General features: G+C 34.0%; 1 protein-coding gene across 4 annotated transcripts in view; it reads right to left on the minus strand.

Moving 5' to 3' along the window:
* Positions 1-22,490, minus strand: part of LOC126828018 (ATP-dependent translocase ABCB1) — a 62,162-nt gene that overhangs the window by 34,155 nt on the left and 5,517 nt on the right. For all 4 annotated transcript variants that reach the window (XM_056102162.1, XM_056102160.1, XM_056102161.1 and 1 more), the window contains exons 5-24: positions 21,203-21,330; positions 20,677-20,810; positions 19,905-20,076; positions 19,590-19,714; positions 18,587-18,703; positions 16,802-16,874; positions 16,597-16,710; positions 14,079-14,189; positions 12,503-12,628; positions 11,879-12,082; positions 9,661-9,831; positions 8,840-9,035; positions 7,997-8,103; positions 7,428-7,574; positions 6,077-6,178; positions 4,751-4,912; positions 4,043-4,175; positions 3,188-3,258; positions 1,910-2,010; positions 1,117-1,257 (exon numbers count right to left, since the gene is read on the minus strand). In XM_056102162.1, coding sequence (XP_055958137.1) covers positions 1,117-1,257; positions 1,910-2,010; positions 3,188-3,258; positions 4,043-4,175; positions 4,751-4,912; positions 6,077-6,178; positions 7,428-7,574; positions 7,997-8,103; positions 8,840-9,035; positions 9,661-9,831; positions 11,879-12,082; positions 12,503-12,628; positions 14,079-14,189; positions 16,597-16,710; positions 16,802-16,874; positions 18,587-18,703; positions 19,590-19,714; positions 19,905-20,076; positions 20,677-20,810; positions 21,203-21,330 — 2,635 coding nt within the window. The remainder of the gene's footprint in view (positions 1-1,116; positions 1,258-1,909; positions 2,011-3,187; positions 3,259-4,042; positions 4,176-4,750; positions 4,913-6,076; positions 6,179-7,427; positions 7,575-7,996; positions 8,104-8,839; positions 9,036-9,660; positions 9,832-11,878; positions 12,083-12,502; positions 12,629-14,078; positions 14,190-16,596; positions 16,711-16,801; positions 16,875-18,586; positions 18,704-19,589; positions 19,715-19,904; positions 20,077-20,676; positions 20,811-21,202; positions 21,331-22,490) is intronic.

The following is a 22,490-nucleotide window of genomic DNA, read 5'->3' on the forward strand; positions in this document are numbered from 1 at the left end:
TTGTAAAAGATGTTCTTACTGGACACAGAAACTAGGTTGTGTACACAATACACATTGACAAGATTTGTTGGCAGTTGAAAAGAACAAAACAAAATTATCCTTCCCATCACTGACTCTACATATTCCAAAGTCTTGTAAGATAGCTAAAACTATTCAAAACATATCAACAGTTATCCCCCTTGGAACAAATCAAGAGGTAGAGTGAAGACAAAAATTATTATTTCATCTAGTTGGCAAAATAAAGTGCCCGAAATCTGATAAAACACTAATTATCTTTTGGTTGAATACCACGAATTTGTACTGAATTGACTATGGATTAAAACATTTTGTCTGAAGCCACTCTAATTTGTGCAACACTTTTCGGGCATCGATTATTATTTGTCAATGCAGATGCAACAGTCTGATTGGATGATTGGAATTCGGATTGTCATAGAGTGGGATTTCGGTTGCAAAACGATTAGATGACTTTGAAGTTGCTTAACTCACAGGTCTTAATAGCAAAAAACGCATTTGCGGCATTTAAATTTTCAAAATTTTCTCAGGGAGGAAGAGGTCCCCGTACCCCGAGCCGATTGATTGGTTGTTGGGGATTCAGGTCAGCCACATAAGATTGGACCACATTGAAGATGTTGTATTCATGGGCTGGGATAGCAGGAAAATGAGTTTGTGGCAGTTAAACTTTCAAACTGATTGATTAGGGTATATTAGATAACTTTGAAGTTGCAACCGTCAAATTTTCCAAATTTTCATGGGGAAAGCTCCTTCGCCGCTCGCAGAAGTCCGGAGCTGCCATCTGTAACCCAAAATCGCTCATTCAGAACTGAATGAAAGCATTTACCTATTTATAAAACTCAGTGCTGGCAAGAGTAAAATTATATGTCATGGACCCTTCTTTATTCGTGTGTCTTTCTGTCTGATGAATTCTACACTAAGGACTGGTTTAAACACATGCATTTTTTTTTTACAAATGTATTTGGGTCTCAAATTATTAGCACTAATGGGGAAAAATTAATTTAAGCACTTTGGTATCCATGAATGATGACACGCAGACTCCAGTTTAGATCAATTTAAGTAGCACGTACCTGATATAGTAATATATTATGAAACATATCTAACCTGTATACTTGATAAAACTCCATTTCTCCATTTGCCACCAAATAAGCACCAAATCTAAATGAAGCTCCATATAACATGAATATTATTCCTTGTGAAAATCCATAGGCCATGGCATAGAAGAAAGCATGACTTATATTCTTACTGAAAATAAATAGATAAAGATATATTAACCAATATTATTCTTGGACATTAATCAGACACAAACCTTGGACCGCCATATTAAGAGTATGTCATGATTAGTTGAGTTTTCTGTGAAATGAAATGAAATGGGGTTTAACGTTCTACTGTTCTGCTCCGAACTGGGATAATGAAGATGGGCATACACCATACAGTGTGCTATGAGGGAAATTTTGCCCAGACAGCGGCACTACGGCCTACTCTTATATCAAATTCCAACTGTCAAGGGATCTTTTACGTGCACCCCAATGTGTACACAGGACCTCGGTTTTTCATCTTCAATATCTGTTAGACAACTTGGCCATACACACAAATGCATCAATCCCCTTCAAAATATCAGTATACACAATAGTTTTTACCTATTCAAAGCAAATATAATTTGCTTGCCCATGGCCATATGGAATATTAAGAGTGGGTGAAAACCGGAGTACCAGGAAAAAAGTGACAAGGTTGGGCAGGTGACCCTATTTCTTGTTACGTACAAGCTTGTGACGTAAACCATACCAATGCCACCTGACACAATAATAGATCTTAAGAATACACATTAGATCACTCGACCACCCAACCCTTCTAAATATTAGTAAATATTTGTCTGAAAGTAAAGTATAATATGTACCTGTAGGGTTTTTGTAGCATAGAACAATATTTATCATAGAAATGTTCTTCTCTAGTCAGTGATTGAACTGTTAAATTATTCTCAACTGCTTCACTTGCTGTCTGTAATATACAATATTAATAGATGGTATATATAATATAGAAAATAAACAATATACGCTCGTACAAGACAGATTTGCGTACGTGGTAACAGCCAGTTTCAGTGCGATTTTCACGAAAGTCTAACTCAACCAGCATTATGGAGAAATGGTGATATATTTGAAGGGTTTTTAAAATCGCGAAAAAATTGTGTCCTCCATTGGGTAAACAAGCTAAAAACACCATTTTTCGTACAATCAGATGCAATATTTTAGGAAGTTATGGTCAGAAATGCGGAAATATCAAAAGGAACCAAGATCTTTGGGTTATTAACATACATTTTAAGTTGCATCAAAATCGGATATAAATTGTGACCTCTAGAGTGGCCACCAGCTAAAAACCTGATTTTTCGTACAATCAGGGGTTATATTATTTATAATCAATGAATTTACGGCCCGATACATGCCAATATATAAATGAACAGAGATCTTTGGGATATAAACCTATATTATCAAGTTTCGGAAAAATTGGATAAAAATTGTGAACTGTAGACCGTAAACAAACAAATTGTGATTGAAAGAAGGGACATATAAAAATACTGGATTCCCTAAAAAAAAATAAACCCATGGAAGGGTCTCACTAACTGACAGCCTGTCTGTTCGAGTGACGTAAGAACTGCTCTATATGTGTTGATTGAATGGGTAGCAGATGTGAGAAGAGTGAGAGATTTAAACATCCAGTTGGTGCTGCGATTAAACAGCAGAAAAAGAAGTTGGCAGGGGATAATCCAAGAATTTACCTAGGCTTTGATTTGATATTTATGGTAAATGATAGCAACTAACAACAAATACAAGGTGAAATGGATTCTCCCTCAATTCAGTCATTTGACAAACAAGGCTACTTATGAAATAGATTCTTACGGCATGGTGTAGTTTTCATGCAATTTAAAACAGATTCTTAGTGCATGGGGTAGATTTTTGTGATCAAAATTTTTGGAAGAAAACTTTTAATAGACAAATTAATAATCATATCACACAGCTTGTTTGCGGGAAGGCATCTCGAAGGGTACAAACGAGATTAAAAATATTTGAGAGGGATTTGAAGCAAAATTTTAATAGATCAGTTTTTGCCTGAATAAGTTTTTTGTGTAAAATGTTTGCGAGAAGGTATCTTAAAGGGTACAATTATTAAACATACATACCTTTCCTGCTTCTTCCAGCAGTTCTGCACCTTTCTTCTGACCACCTGTCAGAGCCTTCATATGAAATGCACCTAAATTCATATTCACCAAAATAATATTTAATACAAGAGCCCTAAACTGCCCCGAGGTTCAGAGCACTGTGCAATCATTGTAGCGATCATGTAAAATAGTTCATGATTCTGGCACATAAATATTAACAAAGCAATCAACAAAGGAGCAGCTAAAACCTAAAGACCTTTGAACATTTTAAAAGCTGTTGACTGTGTATACCTAGTCACTTCAAAAGCTGTAACGCCAATTTGGTGCCGAGTTTTGTTTTAGCAAGAGGAGAAACACATCATGGTTTCAAATAGCAATGGAGAAATTAGCAAAAGAAAAAAGATCTAGAAAGTTTCACACTTTTTATAAGTCAATGTCTGCATGTACACTGATCTTAAAATGCTATGACATGAAATTCATCAATAGGTGTTGTTTAGCACAAGGTTAAACACGTCGTGGTTTCAAATAATCTCCATGCTAATATTGATTGTTGAAAATCTAATTAAGAAAACAAAATCAAAATACCAACACTAGATAATCTCACAGCTTGGATTCAATTGGAATTAAAACAGGCCCATTAATTTGGATCACAGTAAATAAAGATGGCAGATGTCTTGTTACATGTCGAGCAGCATAGATCGTTGGAATTTTCAATTCGTCAGTTCTTTGTAAATAGTCAATGGAGTTGAACCAGAGATTCAACTTTCACCACATAGCAGTTGCCAAGGTATTCTGTAGAACTAAATCATGCATAGAGTCTTTAGTGCCCCATCAAAAAGAAACTAGATTTTGTAATATATTGAGTAAACTATATACCTGCTACAGCCATAATTGGTACTGCTGCTAGAATGACAAGGGCTAACTTCCAACCAAATATAAAAGCTATAGCCATACCAGCTATTACACTAACAAGAGATTGTATAATTATTCCTGCTCTGATACCTGTAGCCTAAATGAAATATAAAATAATTCAATTACAAAGGTTGTCCAAGATTATCTTCATATTGTAGTGTTTGATCTGCATACATTTGATATATGATATTGACATAAAAATTTAAAAATTTACTGTTTTGTTTCAAAACAGCATTTTTTATGCCTAAATTCTTGTAAGTGCTCTACAGGTCAATATGATTAAGATTTGTTTTTCAAACTTGCTGGAATTGTTGTGAACCTTAGTGAAATTCAGACTTGTGTTAAGCTAGTGATCTTGAGAGAGAAAGAGAGAGAAATAGGGTTTGAAGTCCAATCGACACAAACTAGGTCATTTTGGGAGTAACAAACTGTTTATTCTTATTTCAGTAATTCACTTGCGCATAGACGTATTTAGCTGTGGGAGTTAGCCGGAGGACCCTGAGAAAATCCATGAGGTTGGACAGGCGACTCTACTCTTTGTCAGGTAAAAGCGGGGAATTGAAACCATGCCCAAGATCATGGAAGCCACTCTTTAAACTCTGCTGATGGGCGTCTGACAACTGTATGTTTTAGATTAAAATTACAATATTTAACAACTAATATTAATCTTACATTTTTGACATTGGAAGCATCAGTAGCAAGTCTTGTAGTTAAGGCACCAGTTGAATGTTTAGGATCATCATAATATGTTATATCTTGTCGTAACATAGATTTAAAAGATAGAAGGCGAAGCCTTGCTGTCATTTTTTCACCAGAGGTACCATAAGAGGTCGTCTGTAAAATCATTAGAACAATGACAATAATATGTGTATAAAAGGCAAGCCAATAAAAATGTCCATCATTTAAATAATAGACAAATGATCACTGAAAAGTATTATAAACAAGTGGTTGCCATGCAAGACACGCCCACATTTTTGAAGAGATGGACAGAGAACAAGCTCAAAAATGTTTATTTTTCGTACAATCAGAGGCGATAATCCAGGAAGTTCAGTTCGATATGTGTGAATGTCTACAGGAACCGAGATATTTTAAGTTTCATCAAAATCGGATCAAAATTGTGACCTCTAGAGGGTCCACAACCTTGATATTACATACTTTAACACAATTTGCTTACACAGAGCGAGCGAAAATTTTGTCTGGCAGCTTCGGTCTGATTTTCACGAAATTCAAACTCATCATTATGGTGTAACAGCGATATATTTGAACGTTTTCTTAAATCGGATAAAAATTGTAATCGTAAAAACACGATTTTTCATAAATCAGGGGCCATAATCCAGGAAGCTGCTGTCCGTTATGCACGAATATCGAGAGGAATCAAGATCTTTGGGTTATAAACATACATGTAAAGTTTTATCTAAATTGGATTAAAATTGTGACCTCTAGAGTGTCCACAAGCTAAAACCATGCTCTTTCGTACAATCAGGGGGCATAATCCATGAAGTTTCCATACAATACATGCCAATATCAAAAGGAACCAAGATCTTTTGGAGATAAAGCTATATTTCAAGTTTCGTCAAATTTGGATAAGAATGTGTAACCTGTAGAGTGTCCACAAACAAACTGTGGATGGACGAACGTCCAAACAGACAAACGGACAGGAGCGACAGCAATATACGTCCACATGAAAATGTGGGCGTATAAAAAAATTCCCTGTAAGTTAAATAATATTTTGACACTCATGCTATCCAACATACATCAAATAGGCTATACTTTTAATCATTACAAACATATAATGATGGCTAGTTAAATCAATAGGAACAAATGCAAACTTCAAATTGCCTAAACTGTTAAGATTAAATGGTTTGAAAAAATTTCTGGATCCATATACTGCAGTCTCTAATACTGAATAAAACAACAACAACACCTGTATCAAAAACCCAAAGACATGTAAATACATTGCTCAATGAAAACACTGAATAATGGATGTTTTTATTGTACCTGTATAAAGTTGACGATTAGAGTTAATCCACCAAGAGCTAAAAACATCATACTCCAAAATAACCCATCTTCTTTTAACTCCTCACCTTGTTTGCCAAATGTCTTCAATTTAAAATTTACAGTTAAGTGAGATGAGTTTAATTGAGACAGAGCTATTTGATAAACAGCTACTAGTGTATTTAAGGCGACGTTTCGTAGAGTATTCTCTCAACGTTATCAAGATAATACAGTAAAACAGTATGAGGCAAATATATATATGTACTACCGTGCAGGTCGACGTTTCATCTTTCATCTTACCATATTGTCCATATGCCTTGGCCAGCCATGAATCCTGACCTTTCCCCTACAGAGCATGTCTGGGACATGATCTGGAGACGTGTTGGTCGACGTCAACGGACAACACTGCAAGAATTGGCCGTGGCACTGCAAGAGGAGTGGGTCAGATTGTCCCAAATCGTGATTGGACAGTAGAGCGTGCCATGACGAATTGCTGAATGTTTGAGGATTGGTGGAGCAATTACTCATTATTAAGACAAAAATCAAAAACGTCCATTTTCACTTTTGACAGTATCTCTTTGTGAGTGAAATGGGTCTGTCAGATAAGCCACCCAGATGAACTGTTTATATTCATGTGTAGGCGACTGACTTGTTATTTACATACACTGGTTACCTCTAATAAAAACAGCAGTGCATTTCCATAGTTTTGTATGGTTTCTGAATATCCCCTTCTTTTTTTTGAAGAGTATACGTTAATTTTGGAGGAATATTACTGGCGTAAATTTGATCAAAAGTACAGGTCGGCAGTAGTCGGTACGCTTTCATTCTATTGTATTTTGTAGGAATATTACTGACATAAATTTGAATACCGCAAGAGAATTAAATATGAAAATTAACGAGGTGCACCTATTTTTTATTACGTACAAATTAGAATATAATATTGACACCTGATTTTTGTGAGTGGTCTAAAACTGCTTGCTTAAATAACAATAAGAGTTATGTCCCTTTATTTTGTCGGGTAGTTTTATTTCAATTTTCCCCCAAACTCCCGCCCAACTTCCGCTCAACCTTCATTACCCTGTAACAGTGATATATTTAAACGTTTTTTAAAATCGGATAAAAATTGTGACCTCTAGACGGTCCAGAAGCTAAAATGTGGTTTTTTGTACAACCAGGGACCATAATCCAAGAAGTTACGGTATGACATGCACGAATATTGAAAGGAACCAAGATTTTTGTTATATAAACATATACTTTAAGTTTCATCAAAATTGGATAAAATCTGTTTCCCTTAGAGGGTCCAGAACCTTGGTATTATCTGGAATATTAAAAAAAAGTTTAAATAGAAATATACCTCTATAATTTCACTGAAGAAAACAGCAAACAATGGCATAACACTACCATTAATAGCAGCAGCAAAACTACCAATAGCTATAAATGGCCATTCTGGAGCATTTTCACGAAATATTCTGAAGAAATTTGGTTTGCTGATGTCCTCATCCTGGAAAAAAAAGTACTGAAACTTAAACATTTTGAGTAACATTAAAATACAATAGGTTTGTTGTGGTTAGTTTCAAGCCCCACTTATTAATTTCATACCATTTGTCACCATCAATTTTAAGGATTCACTTATTTCTGGATCTCAATTATTGTAATCTGAACTGAAAAAATTTCATATACAGTATACAGTTTTCCTGGTAAATCAAACATGCCAATATTTTGGCAACCCATTCGAATATATGCCTCAAACCATCAACCATTTATGTGAGACCCCTAAACTATAAGATGGACTTTATTTTTTTTTCATATCCAGGATTTTTAGAGAGTTTATCAAAAACAACTAAGACTAAGTAAAGAAATATGTGTTGTAAATGAATAACTTCTATGTTAGGCACTATAAAATTGAAGAGTTGCTGTACTTACCATGTCAACCTCTTTGGTCAATTGTGATTCTTGGCGTGAAAGATGTCGAGATAGGTGACGTGATAATTTTCTTTGTCTGGTTGGATCTTTCACTATTGCTACAACTTCTACAAGGCAAAAACATCAACCATAAAATACAATTTAGTTGTATCTTTACTGGTTTTATAAATCTACTTCTCTATTTCATATTAAAGGAGTTTGACCTGTATAATGAAGACGGCCATATGCCATGCAGTGTGCTATGAGGGCAATTGGGCCAGGACAGCGGTGCTACAGCCTACTCTTATTTTTAATTACAACTATCGAGGGTTCGTTTAGGTGTACACCAATGTGAAAACAGGACGTCTGATTTTCATGCCACCCAAATGACTAGATGCTAGTCCTTACCAGGTCCTCTATCCTTTGGCACTGACAAGGGGAAACCCTGGTGGAAAATCATGAGCAGCTCGACCTAAATCAAGGATTTAAAGGGGAAGACCAACGATTTTCAACAAGGTTTCCATAAATCTTAAATAAATATTCATATATAATCCTCTCTGTAAAACAAGCAAAAATGTTTTTGTAAGCGAGAAATTAATTTTTATTAAAACTTTTTTGCTTGTGTTACAGAGAGGATTATTTTTCAATATATATTTAAGATTTTTGGAAACCTTGTTGAAAATCATTGGTCTTCCCCTTTAAGTGATGTGTTATTTTGTGATGAAACCTTTGACTAAATACAACCGGCACATTCATTAAATTTAAATATTCTAAAATCGACGACTAATTAATACTGGGTTATCCAATTACCAGAGTAGATAATGAAATTGAAAAAAAAAAATCAATGACATCATTTTATCTTACCTTCATCACCATTATCTTTCATCTCTGCGATAGTTTGTAATGTAACTAGTTGATAATAAACACCCTTTTTATCCATCAATTCCATATGTTTACCATGCTCTACTAATATTCCATTTTCTAATACATAGATCACATCTGCATTCTGTATTGTGGACAGACGATGAGCAACAACAACGGAAGTTCTACCTGCTCTAGCCTAAAATTATCCATCAAATAATCTACTCAATGAACTGTTTTTGTTGATTAAGCAGTATAAACTGTTATGTATGCACCACATAATCAATAATTTCATATTTTAATTTCAGTGAATCTATCGATGATTTCATATTTTTCTATGTAGTACCAAATTAAGTTTAACAAATTATTTGAATGAATAATAGTCTTTTTGTCAATCTGATTAAAATACAGATTTATATTTCGTTTCGTTTTTTTTATACTTTCGATGGCCTACACTACATGATGATCTGACCTGTTGTTTTGGGAGGTAGCGTCAGAGGTCATGAGCGACTTTTGACCCTATGACGTCAGACATTTGATTAACCAATCAGCATTGATGTTTCTAGTGGAATACCCACAGTTCCGTGCACCTTACTTCAAAAGCTCGCCGTAACAGACCGTTACATTGGCTAATCCCTCACATCATCCAGAACACGTTAATGATAACAACTCTTCCAGATCCTTGTGTAGTAAAGACAAGTAAAGCGGAATTTTGAACTATAAAAAACAAAACGAAATAGATTGTCTTTTTGTCTATATACCAGTTATGGATCAAGGTTGCACAGTGTACACCTGTAAAGAATGTATTCAAAACTGAAACTTACCTTTTCTAGGGCATCCTGTACAACTTTTTCACTTGATGAATCAAGAGCGGACGTGGCTTCATCTAACAACAATATTCTAGGATTACGTACTAAAGCTCTAGCAATGGCTACACGTTGTTTCTGTCCACCAGAAAGTTGAGCTCCTCGTTCACCAACCAGTGTATCATAACTCTATTAAATATTACAGATGATATCAAAGTTTTACTCAATAAAAATTTATTCTTCAGGAAACAAAAGTAAGATTAGGTACAGTGGCTCTTATTATAGTCATATTTGCCAGTTTGACTGACTGACTGACTGACAGTGAAGTTTGACAGGTTGGAGAACTTTCCTGTCAGTCAAATTACAAATTCCAACATTAGAACACAATAAATACACAAGATAAGGCCACACAAAATAAATGTCTTGTTTCTCGGGCAACTGACAGCTGAAACTGTAGGGAGGGAGGGCGGTTTCTTTTTTTTTTTTACTCATTGATGGTGCAAAATAAAATTTGGCTATTGCTGAAAATTGTTGGGGCGGGAGGGCGGTCTTTCTTTTTTTTTTTTTAAATGAGAAAGTCATTACTTGTTTACGTTTTTGCTTTCCGTTATATTCAACTTTATTGTACATACTTAAAACATAAACCCAAAATCAAGTCTACTAAAACACTGAGACTGAACACTGACTGAAAGGAAAATAATTTTCCATATTTAATTCACATAATTGAAATTGGTTTAAAATAAAATTCCATACGACTATGTAATAGCCCTCCATAAAGACAACAATATTTTTGAAAACTAAGCCTCTTTCACCAGGTGTATCAAAAATAATAATCATGGTAAACAGTATTTAAAACTAAATCTAGTGTCGCCGGGTTATTTATAATTATTTACCGAATTCCAACCAATGCATGTCACACCGTGTCATCGGTATTGGAGATTGCCGGAAATACTGTTTCTTGGGATATTCGGTGTGTTTCTCAGGATATTCGGTGTTCTATCCGGTGTTTATATTGAATGACTATTTAAATCTAACTAACAACTGGTCAGTAAAACCATCAAATCGGTAAACCAATTATTATTTTCCGGATTATCGAAACTACCGTAAATGTGCTTATAATGACCCAGATTCTAAGGTATGCATTATGACGACTATCGTCATCGTATCGTATTCTTAGCTATAATTAATTAACCTGTTCTACGGTTCATTATTTTATCAATAGGATTTTCCAAACAAGGACCGACTGAAGCCGGCAATAATGAGCCGATTACGATCGAATGATTGAAATATTGTCGCCAATGACTTTTAACACGAATCAAATTCTAGTTTATCAGGGGAGGTAATTAATATCACGTGATACAAAATGGAGGTTCTTTCGATATCAATAAAAAAGGCAAATCTGCCAAACTTCGCCATTGTTCGGATAAAAAAGACAGCATGTTCATCTGAATCAGTTTTAATACATTTGAATAGATATACATGTATGGCGGATGTAGGTACATGCGGGATATTTTTTTTACGACTTGCTTGTCGATGTGCGGGCGGGCGTTACATATTTATTTTTTTTCATCAAGACTAATAAATAGACTGCACGCGCAACCAATTTTGCGTGCGGGCGGTGCCCGAGAAACAAGTTATTTTATTTGTGTTGCCTAATACCAAATATTGTGATGTTATTGGGACAAAATACATAAAAAAATGACTTGTTGGCAAATTTCTGAAGTAAATTGAAACCTGATGAGTAATATATAAACTATTATGTAGAAGAAATTGTATGGGTCCAGAAATTTTTCAAACCATTTAATATTAACCAAAGTTAAGGCCATTTGAAATTACATTGGTTCCTATTGATTTCATCAGCCATAATTATATGTTTGTAATGATTAGTAATATATGTGGGCTAGAATGAGTATTTTTTTAGTTATTTAATTTTAAAAAGCACACGCTAATAAAAACTGTTCATGAGAGCTAACTAATCAAAAATTACCAAGTTGATGATAGATTTTAAATGGTATGTCTGTGTACTCTTCTTTGAATTGAAAACACAAGATAAAATTAAATGAAGTTTAACATCCCACTTTTCTGCATCATCTGGGCGAATGAAGGCATGATTCCAAATATCTTTATTTTCAGTGCACTACCAATGTGTACAATCACCTACCGCAGAGACATGTGACAAAATTTACAAGATTCTTAACAGAAAATTATACAATAAATGCACAGGGAGGGTACTTACTTTTGGTAGATTGGATATAAAATCGTGAGCATTGGCAGATTTAGCAGCTGCAACTATCTGATCATAGGTTACTGTAGGATCCCCTAACTGAATATTCTCAGCTATAGTTCGACCAAATAATATAGGTTCCTGTGATACCACACCAATATTCTGTCTCAACCATTTTATATTTAATTCTTTTAAATTGTGACCATCTAGATAAACCTACACAGTACATATGAAAAATCATTCAAAATTTAAAATTAAATAATGGTTCAATCTAATTGATCATTTGTGTAGCCATAAATCAACAACAAAGATTCAGACTTTATTAAAGTTGTATTATGTAATATTTTAGATAAAGAGCTGACTATAATACTGGTTGTTCAAAAATAGATAATGAAAAATGAATATACTGAGCGATCTTCAACACAAAATAATTAAATAAAACAGATGTTCTAATCCATTCAATATCTCGGTCATCCAATGGTCTAGAGCTTGTGAATAAATGCCTAATTAATAATTCATATAACATTAGAAGTCAAAATTACCTGCAATAGGCAGACTTAGCTCTTACATAATGCATAACTTTTACAGAAAAAGACTTGGTTGTATGATGGTAAATAAGTAAGATATAATACTAACACTTCCAGATAATGGATCATAAAATCGTTGTATCATATTAACGGTTGTAGATTTACCACAACCACTAGAACCAACTAATGCAACGGTCTGCCCGGGTTCAATACTTAAATCAAATTTCCTTAAAACCTGTAATACAAATAAAACTTCTATATTTTACATATAGCATAAAGAAATGTACAAAATAATTTCCTTAAATGACTGTTTAAAGGAGCAAAGTCTCTAACTCAGTATTGATTAATTTTAATCAATATTGATGTTGTTATCTTGCCTTGAAAGTATAGAATCCTAATATCTAATATTTAAAACATAATTAACATTTCATAATCGGTACGGGTGCCATTTTATAATGAACAAATAAAAATATATCCTACAACACAATGTGGAAATAATCAGTTAAGGCTGATTCACAAACAACAAAATAAAAAATTATAAAACATGTAGAATGGACTAAGCAGGCGTAAAAGACTGCCATTCAATTTCAACTGTTCACATATTTCAATGAACATAATTAATTAGAAATTACAATATATTTTTCAAAAATTGAATATTAATCACTCTGCATACATTCATATCACATTAATATTATTTTGAAAACCATTTTTTGTCTATTTCAAGGTTCCAAAAAATAGAGCCATCTGCCCTTTAATGTCCTCAGTTCTGTGCATCATTGGTAGACTAACACATCATTAGTCAAATCATGGCAGAGGCTCGCATTCCCAAGAGTCTTACTATTAGAGTTCTACTACATGTACATTTTATATTTCGGGTTAAAATGAAACACACACTATAATAAGTTTTGCCCAGTCTAACTATATAACTATGGGTCTCTATGAAAGAACATGATTAATTTGTGGAGAAGTGTAGGTCAAATACATGGTGCAGCATAACTGTGAAGTAACAGTATACAAACACATTATAGAAAATACAAAAAGCCAAAGAGATTTGAGAAGACCTAATAAACAACAATACACAAAGTACGAGGGGGAACTGAATGTCTAAATGAAAGATGGACCCAAAGACAAGTGAACCTTTCAAGGGACAATTCTCACTTTGGTGAGACTTATGACAACTGGTATAGGCTGTTCTGGAAAAGGTAAACATACTTTGAGTCATACATCATAGCCATCTCAACTAGCTAGAGTTAATGGTAGCACAATGCCCCAATGACATCCACAAATGACATAAGTATGCTTAAAATACAGATGTGACGTCATCCTTTGATGTTGGAGTACCATTATTTCAAATAATCGTACGGGCAATGTGCCAAGCGTAACTTGGTAAAATATTGAACTCGAGTGACGTATTTCATTGCAAAGCACGTGCAAGTGTCTGTATTTTAAGTTGTTTAATGGTCTCGAGCTTAAGACATTGCGTAATATATTGTAAAAACATTCGGGCCTCACGGCCCTCATGTTGTTACAATATATTACTTAATGTCTCGCTCTCGATCATTAAACAATACTTAATATACTTTACAATTGATTTTACCAAATGGATTAAGAAGTTATAAAAGGCTATCTTAAAGGGACCACAGAAATACTAGACAAATATTCACTACTAGCACTTTATATGCTACCTTTGCATCTGGTCTGGTCGGATAACTGAAATCAACACCAACAAAATCAATCTGGCCTTTGACACTATCTGGTCGTCTACCTGCATTTGATGATGAATCAATTGGAGGAACCTGAAGAAAAAAAAAACCTTTCATAAAGCAATTTGTACAAGTCATACAGACGGAGTGTTAAGGAGCACATCAAGTATTTTATGTACGTATAGCCAGTGGTTACTATATAAACATTACGGCCACCAATGTGATTAAAATTATTCGACATATTAATTTTTAAGTACCGCAAACAAGAAAACACTATCTAATTTTTCAATTACAACCTTAATCCGGTTGATTGGCTGGTGACCTCAAGAGGGACCACACATAGAATATACACCATTATGATCAGTTGACTAGTGTTTATTGACGGTTCAATTAACATATTGACGGTTCAATTAACATACTGACTGACCTAATCGTTATCTCATTATAGTTATCTATATGTAAGCAGCTAAAAATCACTATAAATCAAAGTATTTTTAAGCGCTGCCTTTGGTGGTTGGGATGGCCTAGTGGTCTAGAGTGTCACGCTTCGACCTCTAGCTGGCCGGTCACCTCTGGCTTGCGGTTGTGGTTTCGATCCCTGGTGTCAGCGTATGTGGCTTGGAGATAGGGGCGCCTTCTCAACCTTGTGGGTTTACTCCGGGTACTCCGGTTTCCTCCCACAGAAAAGACCCCTGCGCGTGCGCTAAGATAATGAAAATAAAAAAAAGACAACTTGTCTGCGATATCACCTTCGGTGGAAGCGGACATTAAACACTAACAACAACAACAGAGCTGCCTTTCTCAACTTGAATTGTTATAGATTACATATGTGTGACTGGAATATTTTAGAGTTTAAAATGCTGCATTATCATAGAAAGACATAGCTAACTTCCACGTATTATTATGTCTGTTATTGGTGTATGTGACCATTCACAGGTATTTGGCGTCCAAATCAACCATTTTACTAGTTTCGTAGTAAGCAGTGCCGTAGGCGATGAATTCCATGCGACAGCGAGATCGCGTGGAAGTGCCATTGGAGATAGGAATTTCTGTATGGGGTCTTAAAAGACGTAGTTTTAATACAGAAAAAAGTTGAAGATGTTAATAGGCAGCAAATCGTATGGATATATGTGCGTATACGTACGAATATTTTGTTGTCAGTGAATGGAAATTGGTTAAAATATTCTATAGTGACAAATTGGCTGTCAGACGTGGCAATTCTTACGAAATAAAATGGTTACAGATAAACATTATTGTGTGACGTCACAAAACTCAAGTAGAACCAGAGGTCACGGGTGTGTCATCATCGTCACGTTCACGCTTGGTAAAGGACTGGGCAGTAGATAAGTATCATCAAGTATAAACTGAAAGTTATAATTACTGTCCATTGATTTGGGATGTTATATACAATTAGGATATGACTATCTTCCACATGCTGTCAGCTGACTTCAAGGAGATTAAAATGTCAGACAACGGACATAAATAAAGTAGGAACATGCGACAAATTTGTTTTATGACTAATGTGTCAATGGTTGGGCGGGTGTTATATATTTTCTTTTTTCATCAAGATCAATATATCGACTGTACGCATATCCATTTTTAGGTGCGGGAGGGGTCCAAGAAACAACTTATTTTATTTGTATTGCCTATAACAAATTCTAAATAGGATCTAAAATTAAAATAAAGTACAAATCAAATTATCCCGTAGTTAATTGTCTTATATCATTAGGGGATTAAAGAATCAGTCAGGTGTTAATGAGTACACATCGCGGTGTGTATTGGTAATTAAGGAATAACCATTTCTAATATTCATTCGGTCACTGTGACAGCACTGGCATCTAAAGGATTAACAGGGTTTCGATAATTGGCAAAGTCGTTTTTACGGGAGGTCTATTAATATCATTCAGATTGGTGTGAACTTGCTGTAATGTGTATATAGTAACCAATGGCTATACGTTCATATAATATTGTTTTCTCACTTGATGTGCTCTTTAAACAAAAAATAATAAGTAGAACCCCACCAGACAGATTTCTAGAATAAATAAATGATTTAAAAAGGCATTATATTACAAGAAACTAAATGCAATATTGAATACTGAATAATAACATTTTCAAAATAATCTTAGCCTTGTCTAATTAGTGCTGACCTACTGAGACTTAGTTATTTTTGACGAGTGTTGCTAAAACTCCTTCTAAACCATTAAATAATGAATGGAAAGCTAAAACATACAAGATAAACATGAACTCATTTAGTTGACAATCATACGTCTTATATACAGTTTCCACATATCAATGGACGAAGATCAGAAAAATTAGGAAATTTACAATTTACACACAGTAAAATGCAATATTGGTTTGTAAAGAAGATTAAAGAATCATAAAAGTGAATTATCAAAATTTGTATGCAATATTGGTTTGTAAAGAAGATGAAAGAATCATAAAAGTGAATTATCAAAATTTGTATCCAATATAACGTTCTTAACATAAGTAAACTACTTACCCTTCTAATTATTTCTAGTACAACAGCAGCAGCACCTTTAGCTGTAGCTACAGCAGTAGCATGAGGACTGGCATTACCTAAAGACATTGAGGCAATCATCACTGCAAAAAATACCTACAATAAAACAAACAATGATGTCATCTTGAATATAGCCTTGATGAGGTTGTTTCAAGTCAACTGATTTCTCATAGAGTAAATTACTTACAGTCATCACTGTTCCAGGATCTAAACCTTCATCCTCGTCCTTCTTGTATTCATAGATCTGGGTTGATCCAAACCTGTACAAAAGTGAATAATGAACTTAAAGAAAAAGATGTGTTTTTTTCTCTTTAAAGCCACAACATGGCTCAATAAAGGTTCAATTTAGAACCTAAGACCATATACAATCAAAATTACTTCTTTATCAAAAAACATTTTGGTCCAACAATTATTCAAATCGATAAATTACCAGTACCAGTAATGGTCATTCTTAGTTTACAATTTTATCTTTCTTTTTGAAAAATAGTAATAATAAATGTGTTATGCTAGGTTCCCACTGTCGTGCGATACGTTGCGACAGGAGTGACCTTTATTGAGTCCACAATCTGGTACATGCAAATACGTTCAGATACGATTCGATACAATCAACATGATTGCTACAACTGACATCGATATATGATAAGACCCGATAGGATCACCATGATTACTCCACGATTAAAACCAAGATTTCATTCGCAGTACGAATCGTGACAGTGGGAACCTAGCATTATCACTTTTGTATAAGCTAGCACATTCTACATGATGGTATTTTTATACTTGGTGAACACTTTTGACTCCTGAAATATATATGAATGGGATGGCTTGTTGAGCCTTTAAATTTTGTTCTTTTAATTCCAGTGGTTAAATATGGTTGGAAGACTTTGGCATTGGATTAACATTTAACTAAGATTAAGAGTATTTTTGCAAATTACCTGGTATATGTATCAATGAAATATATTTGTGAAATCATTTTATCTTTGAGAGAATTATCAAGTGACAATAGTGAGTAATGATTGAAATGATATTTATCTTTGAATATCTGATCATGAACAGGGCTGTCGGTAATTTTTCACAGATGATTAGCAGCACTGCTAATCAAAAAGTCCAATTTTGCCAAATTTGATTAGCAAATTTAAAAATTTATTAGCAGTTTTTCAGTTTCAACATAAAACACCTAAATAACAAGATTATTTTAATTTTAATTGATAACAAATGATTAGATTTCATTCTTAAGATTTTTTAGAATTTTAGCACTTCTACAGGTAGCTGTGAACATTTCTGAATGAATGTAGACTTTTGGTTAGGCCTTATGTCTGAAGCCAATTCTTGGCAGTGGCTTCTTATTTCTTCGTTAGAAAACAATTTCGTCTGCTTTTTATCGTGTGTTATTATTTTTGTTCAATCGGAAGTGCGCGGTATTTTACGAATAATCACGATTAACTAGACGCACGCGATATAAACAATAATAGTTAACGGGAATTCTTACTTTGATTTCTCATTTTACAATACGTTTACACGTATTTATTTTTTATATTTTATTTACAATACGTGGGGGATATATTGAAATTATTTTTTTTCAAATAATTACTCGAAATTGACATGTCTCACAACGTGAGTGGTACTACTTGATTCCCTATTTCCGGTTTAATAGTCACGATTCATAGAATTATGTCCCTGTATTATATAGTATAATGAATTGAGTCTGGGTAGTTCGAGAAGAAAATGTCACACGGAGAATTCCGTTTTGTTTATAAAATTTATTTGATATTTTATACACGTTGAAAGTGTTAAGAAATGTGGATAAATCTTTGTGTCAATATCCAAAATGACAGGCATATTAATGATACGCAGTTACTGCGAATCAAAAACGTTAGATTTTAATTTTTGATTAGCAACGGACAAAATATGTATCGCAAATTGTGCTGCGATACTGGTTGTCGGCAGCCCTGATCATGAATAAGTAATAACTTACCAAAAAGCTAAAGCATAGGCACTAAAAATGAAGAACATTGTAATCCCTGTTCCCAGACCAACAAAAACAGATTTCTTAATACCCAATCTTTTACTGATTTTAAGTGCTCTTGAATACCTATAAAACACAATTATATAATTTTCATTTCATATAACTAAGGAGATCTTCTATCACCACTCCCACAGAATACAATTTTAAAGAAATGTTTGGCTGGATTTGGTTCTTATTTTCAATATGCACACTGTCGATTGCAGCATGCTTCAGATGCTTTTGCCTACATATGCTCAATGCAAGGTTGTCAGAATACAAGCAGTGTGGGATATCAAAGAGGCTATTAATACACTTAGATATAAATAAAAGCACCTTTCCTTGGCACCAAAATAAACTTTCATTTGTTTAATAAAACATTAATACTTTGGCCATAGAATACTATCCTTAAGCAGGTTTGAACTAAAAATGATTGAAGAGTAAAGTTATCACAAGTCTGATCTTCATGTTTTTTCCTGAAGATATCTATTGATGGCAGACAGCTAGTTAAAGATACATTATGGGAGATTCGATAATGAGTTGGCAGTTCTCACTATAATAATTAAAAACTAGATAACATAAAGGCAATTTGCTGAAAATTTCATTCAAATTGATCCACTATGAACTGAGAACTAAGCGAATGAAATTTCTGCTTAGCCTCGGTCATCATTACTAAAGTCAGTACGATAAACAGCATAGTCTCGATTATCCATTTAATCGAGAAGGAAATTTATGCAGTAAATCGGCTCACAATCCACTTAAGATCGCAGGCTAGCAATGCCATCTAGAGTTGAATATGGTCTGGATAAGTTAATTAATGTCTAATTAATAATTTAGATAACATTTCAGGCCTAAAGAAAGACCTGCAATAGACAGATTTAGCTCTTGCATAATGTATGTTTAATAAATTCATGTATAATGAACTATAACTATTTGTGAATTATTATAGATACATGTATAAACATATGTGTATTACCTGTCAATTTCACACTGTTGTCCATTAAATGATGTAACTGTTCTAATACATGATAAAACCTCTTCTGCTATACCACCTGCTTCAGCATATGACGTCTGCTCACGTTTTGAAAAAGAGGCAACAACCTGGAAATATACAACAATTACAGTAAGCAGAATCAATCTTTTAAAACAGCTCAAGACTCCTTAGCTAAGAACCTAATCCTAATCCGTGGCATGTGCAATCATTGGTCATTGGATGAAGGTTGAAAACAAATCTAGAAATCCTTATTAGTTATACATTTCAATTGATTTTCTGAATTTTCCTTTTTCTTACCTTAGCAATGAAAGCTCCACAAACAGCTAAAGCTGGTGTTAAAGACATCATGACAAGCGTCAACTTCCAGCTTTTAATAAAACCAATCACAAAACCTGATAAAAACTGAGATACAAACTGTAGACATAAACAAAACTTATCTCCCAGTCCTTCTCTAACTCTTTCTAAATCACTGAAAAATAAAAACAGACATTCATATCTGCTTTAAAAAAAAAGAACAGAGAAAGGGGGATGGCCTATTTGATTAAATCTTTTTTTTCCTATTGTAACCAGTGGTCAAATTATGGAATGATCTTTATGAATATCTTTTGAAAGCTAAAGTTACTAGTTACCAGGTTTCAGTTTAATATCTGCAAGCACTGCACACAATCATGAGTTTCAACTCAGCTTATATATTTTCAGGAGCATGGCTAATAAATGTTTTTAGATTGGTACATAACTGGAACTTGATCTGTATGTAACTACAAATAATACACCTTTGTGTCAAGTTTTAGTCCAAAATCTTAAAGTAATGGCTAAAAGAAGCCTGGAAAATTGAAATTTCATGACTTTTCTCAAGTTCAAGGGCAATATCTCATGTAATTGGAACATAACTTAATCTGCCCATAAAATAGCTACACACAATATCTCAAAACACTAGAGACAAAAAGATATGTAAAACTGAATCTGGGAGGACAGACTGCAATGTACTGACAAGGGGAACACTATATATTGAGGATATAAAAATCTCAAAAGATTAAAACTGACTGATGTCACTCTACAGTAAACTTACTCTGCTAATCTTGTTGTTAATTCACCACTTTGATGTTTATCAAACCATGCCTGATCTTGACGTAAAATTGACCAAAAGAAAGCTTTACGTATCTTGTGTGTCTGTCTTTCACATGCTACTGTCCAAAATGAAATCTAAAAATAGATTTAGGTATATATAAAACTTAATAAACAACAATTGTTCTTAAAAAAACATGGATAATTCCATCAAACATAGATTGCCAGGAAACCAAACATACACACCTCAGCAGCTAAGTAGTTTAAAATGTTATGAGCTATACAACTCATAAAGATCTGATTATAATTAAAGTCTCTAGGGTGCTAATAAGTTGGGGGGGTTTTAACAAAGGGAAGTAACCCTGGAAGTTATCTGGATCTCTGAGATTGTGGACTCACAGAGATGACGACAATATACTCCCAAATAAAAAATTAGTGTATTAGGAGTAATTGTAATGATAATGAGAAATTTACAAATTATTGTGGCATGCCAAATTAATATAAATGCTGCACATAAAATTTCAACTTACTTGTATAAATGAAGAGACCCATACAGAGGCTCCAATAATAACATAGTAGATAGCATACTTTGTCATTTGCTCTTCAAAATCCACTGTTACATTACCCAATGATGCGTTACTCGATGATGTGTTAGTACCTGAATAAAAAAGAAAACAAATTATTTTGAAAATTGCTTACAGCAAGCCAACAGTAAGAGTGATGTTCCCTGCCTTAATTCAAAAATAACCAGCCAACAGTGAGGCTGATGTCCTCCACCGAAATTGCAAAATAAATAGATGACACATATTAATTAATCGCACATTTATTTTTTTTCCACTAAGTTTCATTACTCTCTATCAGATAGAATCAAGATTATCTTGTCCCAAACCATCGACAAATGAAATCGATTAGCTCTGCTTAGCTTCAGCTCAAAATGTTAGTCATTGAACTCAGTCAAGACATTCACCTAATGAACATCTACATCAAGTTTAAACATCTCACCTAATAGACACCTACACCAAGTTTGAACATTCTACCTCAGTTAGAAGGAGAATTATTGTGTTCCAAAGTCTCGACCAATCAAATTGCTTATCACTCTGCCTACCCTCAGCAAAAAATGTTCATTATCGAACTTAGTCAAGGTATTGATATAATAAAGCTATACACCAAGTGCCCTCACTTTCACTTAATTAGAACTAAAGTAATTGTGTCCCAATCAAACAATCAAACTGCTTATCTCTGCTTACTCTAAGCAGAATATTCTCATCTTCAAACTCCATCAAGGAATTCACCTAATTGACACCTACGTCAAGTGTGAATATTCTAACACAATTAGAATGAGAGTTATTGTGTTCCAAAGTCTCGACCAATCAAATTGCTTGTCACTCTGCTTACCATGAGCAGAAAATGCTCATTATCGAATATAGTCAAGGTATTGATGTAATGAAACTATACACCAAGTTTCATCACTCTGAATTAATTAGAACTAAAGTTATCGTGTTCCAAAGCATCAACCAATATAATTGCTTATCTCTGCTTACCCTAAGCAGAAAATGCTCATCTTCGAACTCCATCAAGGCATTGACCTAATAAACACCTACACCAAGTTTGAACATTCTGGCTCAATTAGAAAGAGAGTTATTGTCATCCAAAGTCTCGGCCAATGAAATTGCTTATCGCTCTGCTTACCCTGAGCAGAAAATGCTCATTGTCAAACTTAGTCAAGGTATTGATGTAATAAAACTATACACCAAGTTTTATCACTCTCACTTAAATAGAACTAAGTTATCGTGTCCCAAAGCATCAACCCATCAAATT

This window comes from Patella vulgata, chromosome 7 (genome assembly GCF_932274485.2).
Source record: "Patella vulgata chromosome 7, xgPatVulg1.2, whole genome shotgun sequence".
Taxonomy (NCBI): Eukaryota; Metazoa; Mollusca; class Gastropoda; family Patellidae; genus Patella; species Patella vulgata.